The sequence below is a fragment of the Phoenix dactylifera genome, unplaced genomic scaffold (assembly GCF_009389715.1).
Source record: "Phoenix dactylifera cultivar Barhee BC4 unplaced genomic scaffold, palm_55x_up_171113_PBpolish2nd_filt_p 000007F, whole genome shotgun sequence".
NCBI lineage: Eukaryota > Viridiplantae > Streptophyta > Magnoliopsida > Arecales > Arecaceae > Phoenix > Phoenix dactylifera.
In genome coordinates, this window is record NW_024067666.1 from 1,646,159 (window position 1) to 1,663,571 (window position 17,413).

Here is a 17,413-nt window from a genome sequence, read left to right on the forward strand (position 1 = left end):
GGGAACTCCAGAAAAAAAAAAAGGTGTGGATGAAGGATACATAGGAAACTCAGAAGGAAACTGGGTCCCTAAACTCCTGGATTATGATTGTTTGCTAAGGATCTGACCTGAAGTTTGATGGAATTTTTATTAGGATTCAATGTTGCAAGCAGCCAAAGGTTAAACCAAAGTAGGAAACTCAGTCCAGGACCAGTTTCTAAGAACAAAGTGCAGTTACTGACATCTAATTTGTTTGAATGTGGCAAGAAATGCAGCCACTGACATCTAATTTGTTCTAATGTGGCAAGGGATCTTATCTTGCCATCTTCAGCATTTTTACGTCAAATTGGCCATGTGTGCTGCTTCCCGGACCGTGTACACCGGAGTCGGTGCTGGTAGGGTGCCACCACCATCAGATGCTCAAGATTCATAAAGTCACGTTTGTGGTTATGGGACTTAAGAAATGTGAACCGCTTCCTTTGACCACCAGGCTGTGGCTTTTGTGAATTAAGGGTTTGATATTGAGATCATCAGTAGAAAGGTTTTATTCAGTATTGACATATCTTCTTCTTCTTCAATTTGGCTCATGTTACCAGATAATTTATGGGATCTTGATGTAGTTTCAGGACTTGGATAGATGCTTTGAATCCCTTTTGTGAGATTATGACATTGAAGGCAAAGGTTAGATATTGCCCGCTGTCAATAAATCGTATCTATATGAGCAAATCACGGAGAGAAATATTGGCTAAAGTCATTGGTGGTAGTGGTGGTGACACCGTGATCATTGATTTTTTTACTGTAGGCTTCTCTATTAATTTTGTTGTATGGTTTTGAAACAGGCGTCTAGAAGTCCTCTTGTCATCTCTTGGTATTTCCCCCACTTTTCTGTGGGTATCTTTTGACTTGGAATTCTAGCTTTCGGTAAGTAGGTTTTCATGGCAAATTTGATGAGTACTTAATGTTCCATTAGCTTCAAAGCATGCTGAAATGAGCCACTCAGAATGGTGCATTTTTTCTTATTAAAACTATTTGGGTCATGACATTCTCCAATGCCACATGGTATGCTTACATGCTTGGGTTTCATTTTTCAGATAGCTTAGTCCTGTTTTTTTTTTTTCCCCAATTTTTGAGTTGTTCTTTCCACTGTCGGTCAGACAACCATCCAAATCCTTAGGATCTTGTAAAAGATATTCCTTTGTTGTTTGATATTACGTTGCTAACGCTATGATGCGATGATATGGACCCATATGAAAAGGTGGTCGAATTTTGAGGCTGAAGTCGGTGTAAAAGTAGAAAATTTGTTCTTTTAAAAGGCAGGGTTCTTAAGTGATGGTACAGTATGAATCACTATTAATATGAGTTGTTGTGTTTGTATCTTAGAGGTGTATAATCTCAAAGCATTTTAAAATGGCAAGAATGGGGGATGAAATGACACTGGAAATGGATGACCACATTTTAGTTGTTGCAGATCTCCATCCTTCCACCAGATCCACCACCTTTTTCCCTCTTGAGAAGAAGGGTTTGGGGGGCCTTTAATACAATAAATTAATGATGGTTACAAGGATGTTTAAGATTTTGAAGCAAAAGTTTTTGTAATTTGGATTATGGAGGGTATATACAAGAACACATTTAGCAAGTTCATGAGCTAAAGGAGTTTATTGAGGTAATGCAGTATTCAACCAGATGATTGGGGTACTATTACAGTGGAAATAAACAGCGAAAAAGTGTGCAACAAACAAGAACACAACATCTCAACTATCTCAGCTATATATATATATATAAAGCTGACAAGGGTCATAAACCCTTTTGTAGATGAATTCTTTTATTCCAATGTATCCCTCTTAATCATGAAAGAAAACTAGAGTATATCTTACTGTTTTATAAAACCAAACTCTTCAAGAAACGTTTCTAATACCTAGGAAACTCGAGTGTTTTTAGTAAAAACCAATAGGAACTCTCACTTGAGATTCTAAATTTAGAGGGCTTGCTCGCATGAAGCAAGAAAGAAAAAGAAAAAAAAGAGGAGATGGAACATCTAGGATCTAACAAGCAACATGAAAATGTGGTTCTTGACAAGTATTGCATGTGCTTAGTATTAATCGAATTTTGAGTTTGTGATCTCTTCAAACAAAGGAGTTTTAGTCAGTTAATCTAAATAACTATTTGGAGTCCTATAGGTGGAGCTATGCTACAACTGAAGCTACAACATAATTTGAGTTGCATGTAGCTGACTTATAGGGGCTTAGTCTCTTTTTCTTTTCTTTCTTTTTTTCTTTTTTTTTTTTTTTTGGAGAGAGGATGAGGGGGAGTGGTGAAGGGGAGAGGGAAAGGAGGATAGGAGCTAGGGTTGGAACAAAGGAGGGAAGAGCATAAAGATGAGTGGAGAAAGAGAGGTGATCTTGAAGCCACATAGGACTCAAGAGGTACAAGATCATGGAGGTTACAACATGAGGGCTCGAGTTTGAGCTCGCCCTATGGCCAATTTGGTCCTAGATCACGCTATGGCAAAAGAGCCTTAAGTTATAAGCGAATTGCAGCCAGACACACAACTACAATTCAGCTATGGACATCCAAACAAATAAAATACCCTGCCTTACGTCCAGACCTGCAGTGCATCAAATAGTACACAATGTTATGGACAAAATAATAATAATCCTCATTAAAAGTAATTTATTGGCTTGATTACTTCTTTGATTTCTAGCATGCATCAGGTTATCTTCTCTCCTAGCACTCACTCATGCATCAGGTAGCTGGAAAGGAGAAAAAGAATAAATGCTCCATATGCATGAAACAGGGATGGAGATATATGTAGCTCCCCTTGTCGGCAGCTAGTGGGAGAGTGTGAATGGGCAATATGGCTACATAGGAAGAAAAGAAGGGAAAAGATAAAAAGAGAACTCAAAAGAAGGTTGTAGCCCTTACGACTTAGAGGCAGGAACAAGATATGTGACATTTAAGACTAGATCCCCGGGAGGAAGACATAATGGGAAAGGATTTAGATGAATCCAAGAAAACGGGGTGAGCAAATTAAATTTGTTTGGAGCTCAATTCAGTGGGCTTGTGGTGGAATAACAGGTGGCCACTCATGCTAGTGGATGTGGGGTACATGTCAAGTAGTAGCTGGTTTTTGGACCAGAGATTTGTTTAGTCTTGGTTATTGATATGACACTTGGAGGCTGATGATTGGAGGCAGTGGAACACTCGGAGGGAGTTGATTCTTGAAAGGGGAGCAGGAGAAATCTCATTTGCCCCCTAAAACCTCATTTTTCTTAAAAAAAATCCCTTAAACCTACATTGTATTTTAAGAAATCTTTAACATTTTACACATAATATAAATAGGACAGCTAAAAGGTGGTCATTCCTCAGTTTTAGCTTCATTGAATCGACTTGCATTATTTTTTCAAGAATTTAATGCTAAATTATTATTATTTAGTAATAAGAAATAGCCCAACTCACATAATGAAGTCAAGAAATTAAGCATACTATCAACATTTTAAAATGATTGGGCTAAACTTACTAAATTGAGAGCATTTAAATTTTACCATTGTGTTAAATAATTATAAAATTTTTAAGAAAAACCTAAAATAAAACTTCCACTAATAACTTGAGAATTGTGTGTGTGTGTGTGTGATCGATATTAGATGTTTGACTATTGATTTTGAGACTGATATTAGCTTATACTTCTTTTCTTGAGATAAGAATAGTCTCACTCCCAGCCTCTCTATATACTGCAATTTCTTTTTGTAGAACAAATATATAACATTGATCTTGCCTGACCAACAATTATCAATGAGGAAGAAAACCAATAGTAAAAAATAAAAGGTTCTTTCTAAATATTTTGTTCAACTATTTATTGCAATATGAATCAAGGTTTGGAACAAAAATCATATAGGGCAGGCACTATAGAACATCGTATGGGCTAGGACTTCTATTTTGCCATATTTTCTCTAGCACCTATCTTAAAGAAAAAATTCAAAAATTAAATAGAAATAGGACTCCTACTAATGGAATCCATCAACCCCGTAACTTAAAAAAAAATAAAAAAAGAAAATTACACGCACTAAGAGAGACCGTCCACGAAAAAAGACTATCAGCATCCTTTTTCTTCCTCATCTAGTCTCTCCATCTATCCTCTTTCTTATCGAGTCATTTATTCCATCCATGAGGTCTTCCTTCTCCTCCCGAGTTTCTTTCTCCTCCTCCAAATCTCTCTCTTTTTCAGGATATTTGTACTTAAGTATTCATAAAGTCTAAGAAATGATGCGTATATAATTTCTTATATTAGACAAAGCTAGAAAATTATGCATCGATACTAATGAACACTATATTCTAAAAGTTATGCATCGATTTATCTAAAAATGTGTATTGACTTGCGTGATGATTAATTTGTCTGGTGTATATCACCCAGTCATATAGTGCGTATTGGTAAAAAGCATGTTCTGAAAACTATGTCTCGATTTACTTGAAGGTGTGCATTGGATTACTATTACGTATATATCAAATAAGCTTATAGTATGTATCAAAAAGTCGACGAGTGTATATCATCGGCCATATAGTATGTAACGATTTATATAATGTCCTAAAATTACGTATCGATTTGCTTTAAGGTGTATATTGGATTAATGATGATAAATTTACTAAGTATGTATAATTTGATCATGTACAGTATACTGATAAATATCATGTTTTAGCAACGACTTACCTAACTTATGTAATAGCTTGCTAGTGTATTACTTTACAATGTAGTATGTACCGGATTTTTTTACAATGAGTCTATAATTTTTGAATTCTTTTAAGATGAGTATAAAAAATATAAAAAAATAAAAAATTCGTCCTACATTTCTATGATGCCAATGTTTCTAGGTTTGCGAAAAGGTACTTTAAAAATTTAATATTCTTCTTATAAGTAAAATAATGGTTGTTTTGTGCCGACCAGTCACGCCGCGCTATAAAAGCCCTTCTGCAAAGGCGCGTTGCACCAAGATCAACGCGTCGCGCTATAAATACGTCTAACCTACTCTCCTCTCAACCCCTCGACTGTCTTCCCACTATTTAACCTTTCCATGCTTTCTCCCAACTTTCTCCCTTCCGTCCAAATATCCACCGGACAAACGAAACCTAACCCAAAAGTCCAGAAATAAAACCGCAAAAGACACAGCAAAGAAAGGGAAGGCTACTTGTACTAAAAAGAGAGAGAGAGAGAGAGAGAGCAGATCACCACCAAGACGAACCAACCATGAAGCCCCCCACCACACTCCTCCTCCTCCTGCTCCTCCTCGCCGCCGGCGCTGCCTTCTCCTCCGCCGCCCGCGACCTCGACGCCGAGATCACCTCCTCGTCCAAGCACCGCGGCGGCCAGCCGGGCCGGGGCGTCCCCGGTTTCGTCCCCGACCCCCCCAGCTTCTTCGGGGCCCCCGGAGGCGGCAAATTCGGCATCCCCGACTTCCGCGGGTGGGGCAACTACGGGGGCGGCTACGGATACGGCTCCGGCGGACCCACTGGAGGCTCCGGATGGCACGGCGTCGTCCGACCCTCCGTGGTGTGCTCCGAGAAGGGCCCCTGCTATAAGAAGAAGCTGACGTGCCCGGCCAAGTGCTTCACCTCCTACACTCGCTCCGGCAAGGGCTACGGCGGCGGAGGCGGAGGCGGCGGCTGCACCATGGACTGCAAGAAGTGCGTCTCCTACTGCTGATTCCACTAACTTTACCTCCCCGCCCTCTATGCGGCCGCCCGCTTGGTTTTATATCGTACGTCTTTACTAGTTTTACTTTTTTGTGTAAGTGGTTTGTGGTGATGGTGTGTTATGGATGCATGATATGATATGTATGGAATATAGTTGAATAAAGAGAGGGCTGGCTTTATATAGTTTGATGCATAGGGGCTTCTTGTATACATGCATGCTGACTTGGTGTTATGTTCTTTTTTATTTTTGGTGTTATTCTCTTTTAAAATTGAGGTCATGAGTATGGATTTCTTTATCTCCTAACCAATGTTTGGTTGATCTTTTGGTGATAATGGCTTTCTATGGGTGGGAATGAGTGGATTTGTATAGTAGGAGAGTTTGAATGCGCCTTTGAAGTCTAAACGTTGTTCGTAGAGAGAAATATAATAAGCGCAGGTTGTAGTTACTTTTGTTTTAATCCATCCCACTCGTTTCGTTTAGCATGGTATAGGGGATGTAGTTAGCCTTTGAATTGTATAGTTTATTAGGCATCACGTGAGGCGTGTATTTGGTGAGACCGTATTTTTTTTATTGAAAAAATCAGTCATGATGATCGAGTAAATTCAGAATCGGAAATGCGTTGATAATGAAAAGCCGCTGCTCCTTGACATTTGCATATTCTTGAGTAAGTGTGGCTTCTATCCATATCTATATGAGGTGAACGATGCTGCTAATTAAATTGCCTTCTTTGCGACTTATCATTTTGAAAATTTCATCTGAAAGAATTATGTGTTTATGCCTTATCATTTGTATCATTTTTTTTTTTTTTTGATTTTATTGATCGCACTCATACTCTCGTGTTTGATCTTGTAAAAAAAAAAAAAAAAATTGTATAATTTAGTTATACTGTAGCCCAACCATAGACCTAAATGATCATTTCAGTGCTCCATATACTTGGACAACAATGGCGCTATTTTCTTTTTTTTCAATAAAAATCTAAGTTGTTGAATAATAGATATACATCACTAAGTCTCCATGCTTTTTTAATATAAGGAGCAAGCACATATTTGTTAATGTTTTATCTTTTTCTTTTGTAAATTTTGAGTAAATATTCATCTAATTACTCATTTTGCAAGAAGAGATCATAAATTTTCTCCCTGAACAACATATTTAGGGGTTTTTGGATAATTTTACGTCAAGATCTAAATATGAAACAAGTGTTACTTATACCAAACGGTCGATGTTTTATGTATCAGGTGTTTTAAATTTGTCTTAGATTATCCTAAGATCTCCAAAAATGTAGCATTCCCAGAAAAATAAATTATTGCAAAATCCATAATTATGTCATTAAATTTGCAAAATCTATTTCAGAGCTCATAAACGCTTGGCCAGTGGAAGCCCTTCAATCCCCGGACCAAGACCTATTAAATGGCCTTACTGCCGTGGCCTGCGGGTAAAGTACGACCTAAAGCAGGAGGAACACCAGACGTATCTGAATAGCTTCAGGCCTCCGGAAGCCATGGCTTTCAAGAAAGCTACGACAGTGTGTAGTTGTGGCAGCTTTTTAATGGCCTGCCATGTCCTCCTCGCATTTAAGCTGGAAGCATTCAAGTACCCCCGTCATAAAACTTCAGAATATTTTCTAAAAAAATTAAAGCCTCGAGGACCGACAAGTATACCCTGCAAGCGTTCCATTGCCACGTGTTAAGAAGGTATTGGAGTTCGTACCTGGCACGTCATCACTATCGGCCAATCTCCTCGTGCCATGTAGCATGCATTCGATCCATGTTTGGAGAGCACTGACCACAAAATAGAGTTTGCTATCAGTAGTTTGATATTTGGAGAATAATGCAGCCAAAGGTCCGAAATTTATAAAAATATGGAAAAAATACATTAGGGTTTTGAGAGAAACTTAAATAAAAAAATTTAAAATCAAATATCTATATTTTTATTACTATGAGAGCTAGCATGAGGGAGTCAAATTGATAAATAATCGCAAAAATAACACCATTAACTTATTATTCATGAAGATTTCTTTAATTGGTCATTAATTATATAACCATCATTGCTTTGCAATCAAGACAGCAGGTGAATGTGGGAAAATCTCATATATATTTTAGTGCATCAACCAAACAAGAGGTTCAGGACAGGATTTGCATTATTCTACAAGTTAATGCAAAGATTGGTACTGTCACGTATCTTGGAGCCTCTGTTTCTGGTAGGAGACTTAAAGATCCTCAGTGGGAAAGATCAATAGCAAGTTAGATGGTTGGAAGTGGAGGTTGCTTTCTCAGGCTGGAAGTGTAGTTCTATTGCAACTTGCAATCGGTTCTTTCCTCTGTGCCTATATATTTGATGACGAGCTGTGTCATTCCTGTGAAGATCATCTATAACATTCAAAAGCTTCTTAAATCTTTTCTCTGGTCCCATGACATCGGCAAGAAAGGTAGCTATCCATCTGGTTTCTTGGGTCTTTATGACCTTAGGCAAAAACGAAGTGCTCTCCTAACAAGGTTAGAGCGGCAAAGCTCATTCTCAATCCAGACTCCTTAAGGGCTTCTTTGGTTTGTTCGAAGTATGAGTTCCATGGTTGCTCAAGGAGGTCCTCAAAAGTGTGGAAAGTAATTGTTTCTCACTCAATTGGAGTTTTTTAGCAAGTTACTGTGACTGCGGCTGTTATTGTTGATCGAGCTTTTAAATTAGCATGCCAGTTTTATATGACATCTACAATTACTGGCAGTCTGAGAGGCACTGGGACACTTGCAGCTCTCAGAGCTCCATTTCGAAGGCTCCTTTCCTTGTTCCATGGTTGCTCCCTCCCTCCCCTCGGATTTATCGAGATCAACTTTGATGTGTCATGGAATAATATATACAAAGGGGGTTCTGGTTTTTATCATCAGGGAATATGAAGGAAGATTCGTTATGGCTGGTTTCAAGGCTCACTGCAGCGACCTCAATGGAGCTTGGGAGGGTGTCCGAGCAGCTGTCTCAGTCTTGAAATGCGAAAGAATTCAGTCTACATCAAAGATGGATCACTTTTGACTCAAAAAGAAAAAAAAGCTCATTTTTGCAAATATTAAAATAAAATGGATTTTTCTCCCTGCAATATCCCCTCCTCTAAAAAAGTTAGTTCATCAGATAATGCCATACCTGAACTCTTAAAAGGATTTTTTGGGCTAGGGATGGACTTTCCATAGGCCTAATGTATATAAGGTCTTTCCAATTACATGATCAACTAGGTAAAACAGAAAAGAGAAATCCAACGCATTGTTTTTTCTCTCCTCAGGTTAGAGGACCCCAAAATTTAAAAGATTCTTTTGGATTGATCAAAAAGGTTTCGTTTACAGGAGTGGGAATTTATAAGATTATCTTTAAAAGTAACTCTGCCTCTTATATGTGGCAAACCATTTTGGCTCTTGTCTGGGAGTCGGCTCCGCCAGCTCCTTCTCAGTTCCACAATGCTGATGCTAGAAGAAGGCATCAAACAATTGGTGAGGACCGTGGCTCGCAACCACATCGCTCGCATCCTTTTTTGGCGGTTCAGACTTACCTGGCTTTTCTCCAAGCATTATTAGCTTGTTTATAGTACGCCTTTATGGAATAGGGATAGACCAAGTCATTCAGCAACTTTCATGTATAACTACTACCCTTTGGTTCTTCCTCTGTAATAGGGACGGTCCTAATCTTCTCAGATGAACTATATGAAATTGGTTTGTGTAATAATCCCCACTGCATTACTATACCAGAAGAAGAATAAATTATTACCACCCTAGTTCTCGAAATAAATATATAAATAAATAAAAGCAATGCGCCTTGCTAAGTTTTTCCTTCAATTTTTTTTTCAACTATTATTCCAGTTAAGTACATTTAGAGTGAAACTGAATATGGAAATCAATACACAGTAAAATCAGATCTTATTTCTATTTGCAGGAACATGTTTAAGAAAGAAAAAATTAAAGTTGAGGCGTTAATATCAACATGGAGACAGTTCGAAATAGGGAACGGCTAAATGAAACAGGCTAAGAAGAACGAGAATTATACACTGTAGAGGCATGATTAATCCAATCTATAGTTTTTGTATGATAAGGGGAAAAAAAAAAGGAACAATGATCATTTCAAAACTCCACCATTCCGTTATGTTTCAATGAACTAATTGTAAAAGAATCCTATACCTACAGGTCTGTGGATGGAAACAGCTTAAAGTTGCATTAGCATGACATATTCGCATGCGCAATCAAGTGGCAGTCTGCATAACGAGCAAATATTTTTCTGCATGCATGGAATATGGCTTGCATTTATATGCATGTTTAACTTGTACCCCCATCCAGGCATAGTCATGTTTGGATCAAAATCACAGGGTACTGTTGGTAATTTGTCATACATAAAAAGGGTTAGACCTGAAAATTGGTGCTTTATTGCCTCCCTCCTCCAAAGGGGGTCATCAGCTCACCAATTTCCCTGAGGGCGGCAAAATTAACTTGGAAGGGAACATTCTGGCTTTATCAATATCAGCCTACATTTAATTGGAACTGAATATGAGGTCACCCAATATCACAAAAGAAGCACAAGAGATACTGAAAAATATATTGCAAATTGCAGCAGAAAGATGCACAGTGCCCCATAAAGGTCTTTATGTACAGAATCTAAAGATCATCATCGATAATAACAGCATGCCACAGAAAACTAAACAGAACATAGGGATTTAAAAGCCAAAGAAGCCCATACCTCAGAACATATACTTTAAAGCCCATCATTCCACATCAAAATGTTCAACATTTAACCAATCATTGGATTCCTTGGATTCTGGGCTTGTGGAGTCACCGCTCTTTGATGAGCCCCCAGAACCTTTATTAAGCTGAACCCAGCCTCTAGAGTCTTTAGTTTGAGAATCATTTGCATCAAGGCTTTTGGAGCTTGAAAGTGTGCCTCGATCATCATCATCATCATCCTCGAGATCGCTGAATGATACATCTTCCTCATGTCCTAATGGGATAGCAGCACCTCCTGTGCTACCCATTTCACCAGTATCCTCTTCCAGCCAGTCATCACCATCCTCTTCATCCTCCACGATGGAGACTTTAGATGTCTCGCTAGGAAAATCCTTGATCTTACTTTGCAGAGGTGGCTGTTCGTCGATGACAGATTTGTCAATAATTTTTACCTCAGTTAAATGGACTGGATGCTTTTCAGTTTCAACATCTACCAGGGGATCAGAAGTGGGTTCTCCAAATGAGGGTGTTTTGGATGGTCCAGTTCCATATGCCGTTCTTGATGGCACCACGACTTCGTGTTCAATTGGAACTGAAGTGGCATCCTCTTTCCTATAGAGTGTCCCTCTTCCAGGCCTCTCGGATCCAGGCTTGGTTCGATTCTGTAGATCCTGTAACAACATTGCTCTGGCTTCTACAATCTGTACAAAAACAAAGACCTTGAAACTTGTTAACACTATCTATGCACAATAGCTGCTCAAGTTAGCATGATAAACCCAAGTTCTGTACTCAACATAAAAATCACATGCTACAACCTGTTTGGGAGTTTGTACTTGACTCTAAATTAAGTATTTTTTAAATTTTAAATCAACCACTGTTATTGTTGAGGAAAAATCTCATCCCAGAAGTGGTAGGGACCCTTGTGGTGTTTAATTACTCAAGGGCATGCCCACCTGTCAACTTGAGTTTCTGGGTCAGACTTTATCATAGCATCCGAATCCATGATCCCTCTTGCTCATTGATATTTCCATACACTCATTTTAATCCAATTGTTGACCACCACTCGAGGTTTCGCCCCTCGGGATCGACACATGAGAGGGGCCATTGAGAAACAGTCCCATATTGGTTAAGTGAAGGACTCTAGTGGTGCCTGTATACTCATGGACCCATTTACCTACTAGCTTAAGATTTTGGTTTGGACTTTATCATGCTATTAGAGCCTACAATCCCTTGTACCTTCCAATGCCTCCGTGCCCTCACTTTAATCCATGAGTTGAGCTCCGCTCCAGGTTCCATCCCTTAGGCTCACGTGAGAGAGGTTGGTGAGGAATAGTCTCACATTGGACAGGTTAAGGACTCTAGTGGTACCTATATACTCACAGGCCCATCTGCCTACTAGCTTAAAGTTGTTGGACTTTCTTATGGTATCAGAGTCCAAATTCCCTCTTACCTTCAGATGCCTTGCCCTCACTTTGATCCACATGTCGCCCCTTGCTTCGGGTTCCGACCCTCAAGCTCTACGGGTGACAAGGGGTGTCGAGGAATAATCTCATATTGGAAGTGGTAGGGACCCTTGTGGTGTTGAAGTACTCATGGACTTGTCCACCTATCAACTAGAGTTTCTGCATCAGACTTAATGTTATATGATTAACTATCAATGCTTATTGCTCCTGATTTAATTTTTGGAGCATGTAATTAGATGTTTCGCTCTTAAGCTTCTCAAACATGGATAATTTTAACTCAAGTAATTTTTCAAGATATATTTTTTTCGTATGCAACAAGAACCTGGACCCGATCCACAAATGTCCAAGCTCAATATACACTGGGTAAGGCATTGGTTAAACATTTCCAAACCCGACCTAAAGACTCGATGGATCTTCATCACCAAACCCAGCCCAATCCTTCAATGAACCAAATATGGAACAAGATTTAGATCAGAAACCCCAACAAGTATCAGTCTCGTATTACAAAAAGGAGACCCAACCTGACCTGACCTGACTAGATAGCACACCTAATATTGACCAACTTGGCCAACCATGCAAGCATGGTTGTTGGGATGATCTCACTTGCTACAAGATCAAAACCTTATAGCAAATGCTGAAATGGGTCAAGGTACTAAGCTGAATCCATTCAACATAAAATTTGTATCCGAAAATATCGATTCAAACCCTCCTCTCACAAAAAAAAATTTATGACCCAATCTAAATCCAAAATGGTTCAAATTGGTTCAAGTAGAAAATCATCAACTAATTCCAAAATGGGTTCAAGCATGTAATAAATAGTAAATTGCCAACCTTAATCATCATCATCAAAAAAATGATACAATGATCTTACAACTATATTGCAAAAATAAGAAGAAGCTATATTGGTGAAAAGAGGGAAGGAGGGAAACATGAGCCACCATCGTAGTAGGACTTGTTCCTAATGTAACAGAAAAGGAGAGTTATGGAGATAGGTCACTTGATGCTCTTAGAGGAAAAAACCAACATTATGATTCTATATGCAGTGGTTAGATACATGTTAAATTTTGTTTTGTTGAATAAAATGTCAGCCTTTCTCATTGTTGTGACATCCTATGTCCACACTCTATAGATTCCGGTTTGACAGCTAACTCAAAGCACCTCCTACATGCACAACTAGTTCCTTCAAAAGCACCCCTAATTAGTAGGGCATATTTGGTATTGCTTTAAAAAACGCTTTTGTAACTTTTAAAGCAAAAAGGTACTCCCCAAAAAAAATGCGTGTTTGTTAACGCCATCCAAAAGTGTTGTCATAAGAAGAAAAAGTCAAAAAAAAAAAACACTTTTAGGAGAAGCTAGAAAACCTAGATTCTAGCCAGTATACATTGAGTTTGATTCTAAAGCTAGAAAACCTAGATTCTAGCCAATGTTTATCTTCTATTGTTTTTTAGAAAAAAAATGCAAATGAGATACAAAAGAAAAACACAGTTTTTTGGCATGGCCTAGTAGCTGCATATCTTTCTGCAATCTTGCAGATATTTCTGTGTTGTAACCTATCTAACTGACATCCAACATAGTATGCCTAGCCAAGATCAGCACAATAATGAAAGAGTTAATCCTCGCAGATGATTACAGATGCAGAAACAATTTCAATATAGACAATCACAATAGAGAGGATAAGGCATGTTGTTTATATTCATTTTGCTTTCTGTAACCTAGTATTCAACACAATCACTGTGCATGAATGAATAAAATAAGCTATGATATGCAAACGCTATTAGTCAACAAAATAATTCAACAAATGCTTCTAAGGTCATTCTCAAAACTAAGAAAACAAATATTGTGATCGCTTAATCATATATGTATAGAAACCGGAGTGCAAATTTTGTGAAAACACTAAGGTGAGAAGTAATTACAAAAAAAAAGAGTCATGATAAATGAACAAAACAGTAACAGACTGGGTGACCTACCTGAGGTGTTGACAAAAGTTCAGCATCAAGCTTATTGAGTCTAGAATGCAGAAGTACAAAATAGATTTTCCAAAAGCACCCTTCACTCATATGACTCGGGCAAAGTTCAATCCTCAGAGCTGCTAATCTGGGTGCAAGGCGTTCAATGGCCAATGCATGCTCGTGTTGAGCATTTGACATTTCAAAATCTAGAAGAAGAATAAAGCACTGCATGTAAGAAAACTCTTGCCAGGAAGCCAACATAAGCCAAATCATGCACATGGCTGATCAATAACTCTCTCCCCATAAACTGATTTTTAGAAAAAAATAACAGCACAATAATACTTTTCAAATTTATTAAACAATACTAAAGTTGCTAAAAAGTTGCAGCTAACTAGGTTTTCATCATGAATCACATGAGCTAACGACATAGAACAATCTAAAGTGCTAAACTTTATATGCTGTCTAAGATGACCATATACACAAATATTAAGCAAAAATGAAAGATATACACAAATATTAAGCAAAAATGAAAGATATACACAAATATTAAGCAAAATCTGAAAGCAAATGATGTTTAAAACTTTCAACTTAAAGATTCTAGTAGGCGATGCAATCTATTGCTAAAATGATGACTTAGAAATGTAAAGTTGAAACCAGATTTAGAATATTTAAGTAAATTAACACTTATTTTCTGATAGAAAATCAATGCAAGAACAATGTTTATCTGTCAACAGATGGTCACCTCGAAGTCTTAAGAATCTATCTGAATCCAATCAGCAGTGCAGTACCAAGATGTTCCTCTATCAGGACTATAGGAAGTTTTTGGCAATCAAAGAGTTGCAAACCAAAGAATAGATAAATCCTTAAACATGGCTGTAGCTATAAGGACTATCAACAGCCCCTAGCTCTAGTGTTTGGATGGCTTTTAGATGGATTAATGGGTCTCGGTTTTGGGACTGAGGCAGTAGGAGAGGGTAGAGGAATAGACAAAAGTTTGTGGATTGCCTAGCTGTAGGCTTTTGATAGATTCATGGTTAGGGTTTCGAGCTTTTCTAGCAAAGGAGGTGAAAACAGCTTAAACATCAAATAAATGGGATAGAGAAGTAGGAGAGGAGCAAAGTAAGATTAAGACCCCATAATTACACCGGAGAGCCTCGCAGCTGCTTTGCATCACACGAGGGAAACTCGCACAAGAAAATTGATTTCATTGTTGCATGAAACCGTGGAGGGACAATCACGTATTTATAGCGAAATTAAAAGAGTCTTAAGGCAAATACACCCCCTTCCAGCAAAAGATAATTACAAACCAGCCCTTACTTCATGCCCAAAACCTTTATTGACCAAAGCCAGCCAAAAATCATACATTGTAATTTTCATTTGTGTTCCAGTACCAATCATATAGACATACGATCAGCCACCCATGCTATTAAAAAGTCTTGACTTTGCATATATTTGCCAGTTCCCTTCAGAGAAACATTAACTTTGACTGAGATATGCTTATCTAACTGACAACAACAGGGATGGGTCTTTTAAGATTCCTACCTATCTAATGTCAAATCTCGTAATACTAAGCTAAACATCCGTAATGGGAAAAAAGAAATATTACGGAGCACAGAAATAGGCGATCAAGATAAGTAATACTATGGCAACAACCTCATAGAGGTCCCATTTTAAATATGCACAAGGTCCTGATAGAGGACTTAAAAAAATCAAAATTGGATTATTCCCAATTTCAAAATATAAGTTGGGCAAAACATAGCATCGGAATCTGAGTCCGAATAAAGATTCGGATTAACAAGATTCACGCCAATGTGAATAAATGCCACATAATTAACTCAAATTAAAAAGAAGAATGAACACCAAATTAAAAAAAAAGGATCAAGACCTTCCAATCTCTAAAGAAAAAGCCGGGAGGAAGGCATACCGTCGGAATCTTCGTCTTCATGGAACAATGGGAAATCCAACCATGTCTCTGGATGCATCGAGATATTCCTCGCAAACGCCAAGACCTCCTTGGTAACCCCCACCGTTCCAGCCTCAAAATTCTCTTCCTCCTCCTCCTCGTCCTCCTCTTCCTCTTCAGCCCCAAACGGCAGAAAAGTAGACGCAATCTTGGAGATCTCCGACACCGCCATGGTATTCGACAGCATCGAGATCCCGCTCTTGAACTTCCCACCGATCTCCGCGAAATCGCTCCGGATTCCGGCGATCCTCGGCGACTCTGCCGCCGCCGCCGCCTCATCGGCGTACAGGGATGCCGCCGGATCGGAGGAATCGGACCTCCAGCCGCGATCAGAGGCGGAGAAATCCGTTTCAGGGGGACTCGGAGTGTCGGGGTTCTGGGACTCCGGCGGCGGGGCGAGGAAGGAGGCGACGCCCCAGAATTGGCGGGTTAGGGTTTTGGTGAGCTCGGAGAGGTCCTCCTTGACGCCCCTCGTCGGGGTTCCGGGCTCCATGGGGCGGTCCTCGTCGGATTCCGCTTCTTTAGACGGCGATTCGGTCTTCTCCTTTCTCCGCTCCTCGTCGTCGCCGTCGCCATCGCCATGATTGGCGCTCAGCGACCTCACCAGAGACCTCGCCAGCCATGACATTCCCTCTTTCTTTTTCAATTCGATACCGAAGAGGCGAAACCTCCATGGGGGAGCGTGGGCGGTTATTTATACCGCGGGTCCGGTGGATGCCGACCCTGATGTATATGTGCAGGCATGGATAGAAATTTATATGCGGAAGAATCTCTGCCGTCCAGTTTGTTCACTTGCCTCGGTATGCCGTCAATCGCAGCGCCAGCCCCGGGATTACGTTATGATCGTCTCGAGTTGGAACTTTCGTGCGGCCGTGTAGAAGACGGTGTTGTTCCTCCGGCGATGGATTAGTGCTCGGACCAACGATATGGTAATCATAAATTCCTTATCGATTATGTCTGCGGTAAATCACGACCTTCTGATCAATGGGACTTCGTATCAGAAAATGAGCCTTAACTAATTCGTTGCAGGTCCAAAACATGGTCACGCAGTCCTGCAAAGGATTACTCTGCAGGGCTGCATCCGGTCCTCTTTTTGGTTGAAGCTTAGCCTGGGCTCGAGTCTCGGCCTACCATTGACCGAAACATTAATGATTACATCTTCGATCTAATCTTTTAGTCCTATATTTACCGGCAATGTAGTCTTTTCACTGTTTCAGTCTTAAGGTCTCAGGACTCTCTATGATAATGATCGGTCTTGTCTTTCTAATAGACCACAAATTTTTTAAGACCAATTTTTTTGAATATCCTGATGCTTCCTACTATAGATCTATGATCTATCGGATTCATGGTAGGATATGTTGGAGCATATTGTGATGTATAAAGTTGTCTCATGATAATAGAAACAAGCCTCTCGATCTGTTTCTCAGGTAACAATTTATGATCCGATTCGTAAGCAATCCACTTTAAGCAAGTTCAGGTTTTACATAAATAGATTTGGATCATGAATGAGTCAACATGTCTTAACTTATTTATTAAATAGATTGGGTTCAAGTTTAAATCTTCGACCCATTTAACTCATTTAAGACCTGTTTAATCCATGTAAAACCTAATCTGTTTTTGTCATGTTTAATATGACTTGCTTAACTTGTTCGACCCGTTGAAATCTATTTAGTCTGTTTAAAATCCAT

The 17,413-nt window shown here is 39.2% G+C and overlaps 2 protein-coding genes across 4 annotated transcripts; one reads left to right on the forward strand and one right to left on the reverse strand.

The window, feature by feature from the left end:
* The first annotated feature begins 4,993 nt into the window (after window positions 1-4,993).
* LOC103712286 (glycine-rich protein 2-like) lies at window positions 4,994-5,854 on the forward strand. The gene has a single exon (XM_008798765.4). It carries the CDS (start codon window positions 5,216-5,218, stop codon window positions 5,669-5,671), a length of 456 nt encoding a protein of 151 aa, XP_008796987.1. The 5' UTR covers window positions 4,994-5,215; the 3' UTR covers window positions 5,672-5,854.
* Window positions 5,855-6,954: 1,100 nt separating this feature from the next.
* LOC103712287 lies at window positions 6,955-16,400 on the reverse strand. 3 transcript variants are annotated; one of them, XR_003386648.2, is made up of 5 exons: window positions 15,687-16,400; window positions 13,781-13,968; window positions 10,367-11,051; window positions 7,370-7,440; window positions 6,955-7,238 (listed from the first exon to the last, which is right to left on the reverse strand). XR_003386648.2 is itself a non-coding variant. In XM_008798767.4 (4 exons), the coding sequence occupies exons 1-4, from the start codon at window positions 16,351-16,353 to the stop codon at window positions 10,392-10,394; spliced, it is 1,437 nt and encodes a 478-aa protein (XP_008796989.2). In that variant the 5' UTR covers window positions 16,354-16,400; the 3' UTR covers window positions 10,205-10,391. The 3 variants fall into 3 exon arrangements, 2 of the variants coding, with proteins under 2 accessions (XP_008796989.2, XP_008796988.2); XM_008798767.4 differs by lacking the exons at window positions 6,955-7,238; window positions 7,370-7,440 and having other exon boundaries at window positions 10,205-10,766; window positions 10,845-11,051; XM_008798766.4 differs by lacking the exons at window positions 6,955-7,238; window positions 7,370-7,440 and having other exon boundaries at window positions 10,205-11,051.
* Window positions 16,401-17,413: the final 1,013 nt, after the last annotated feature.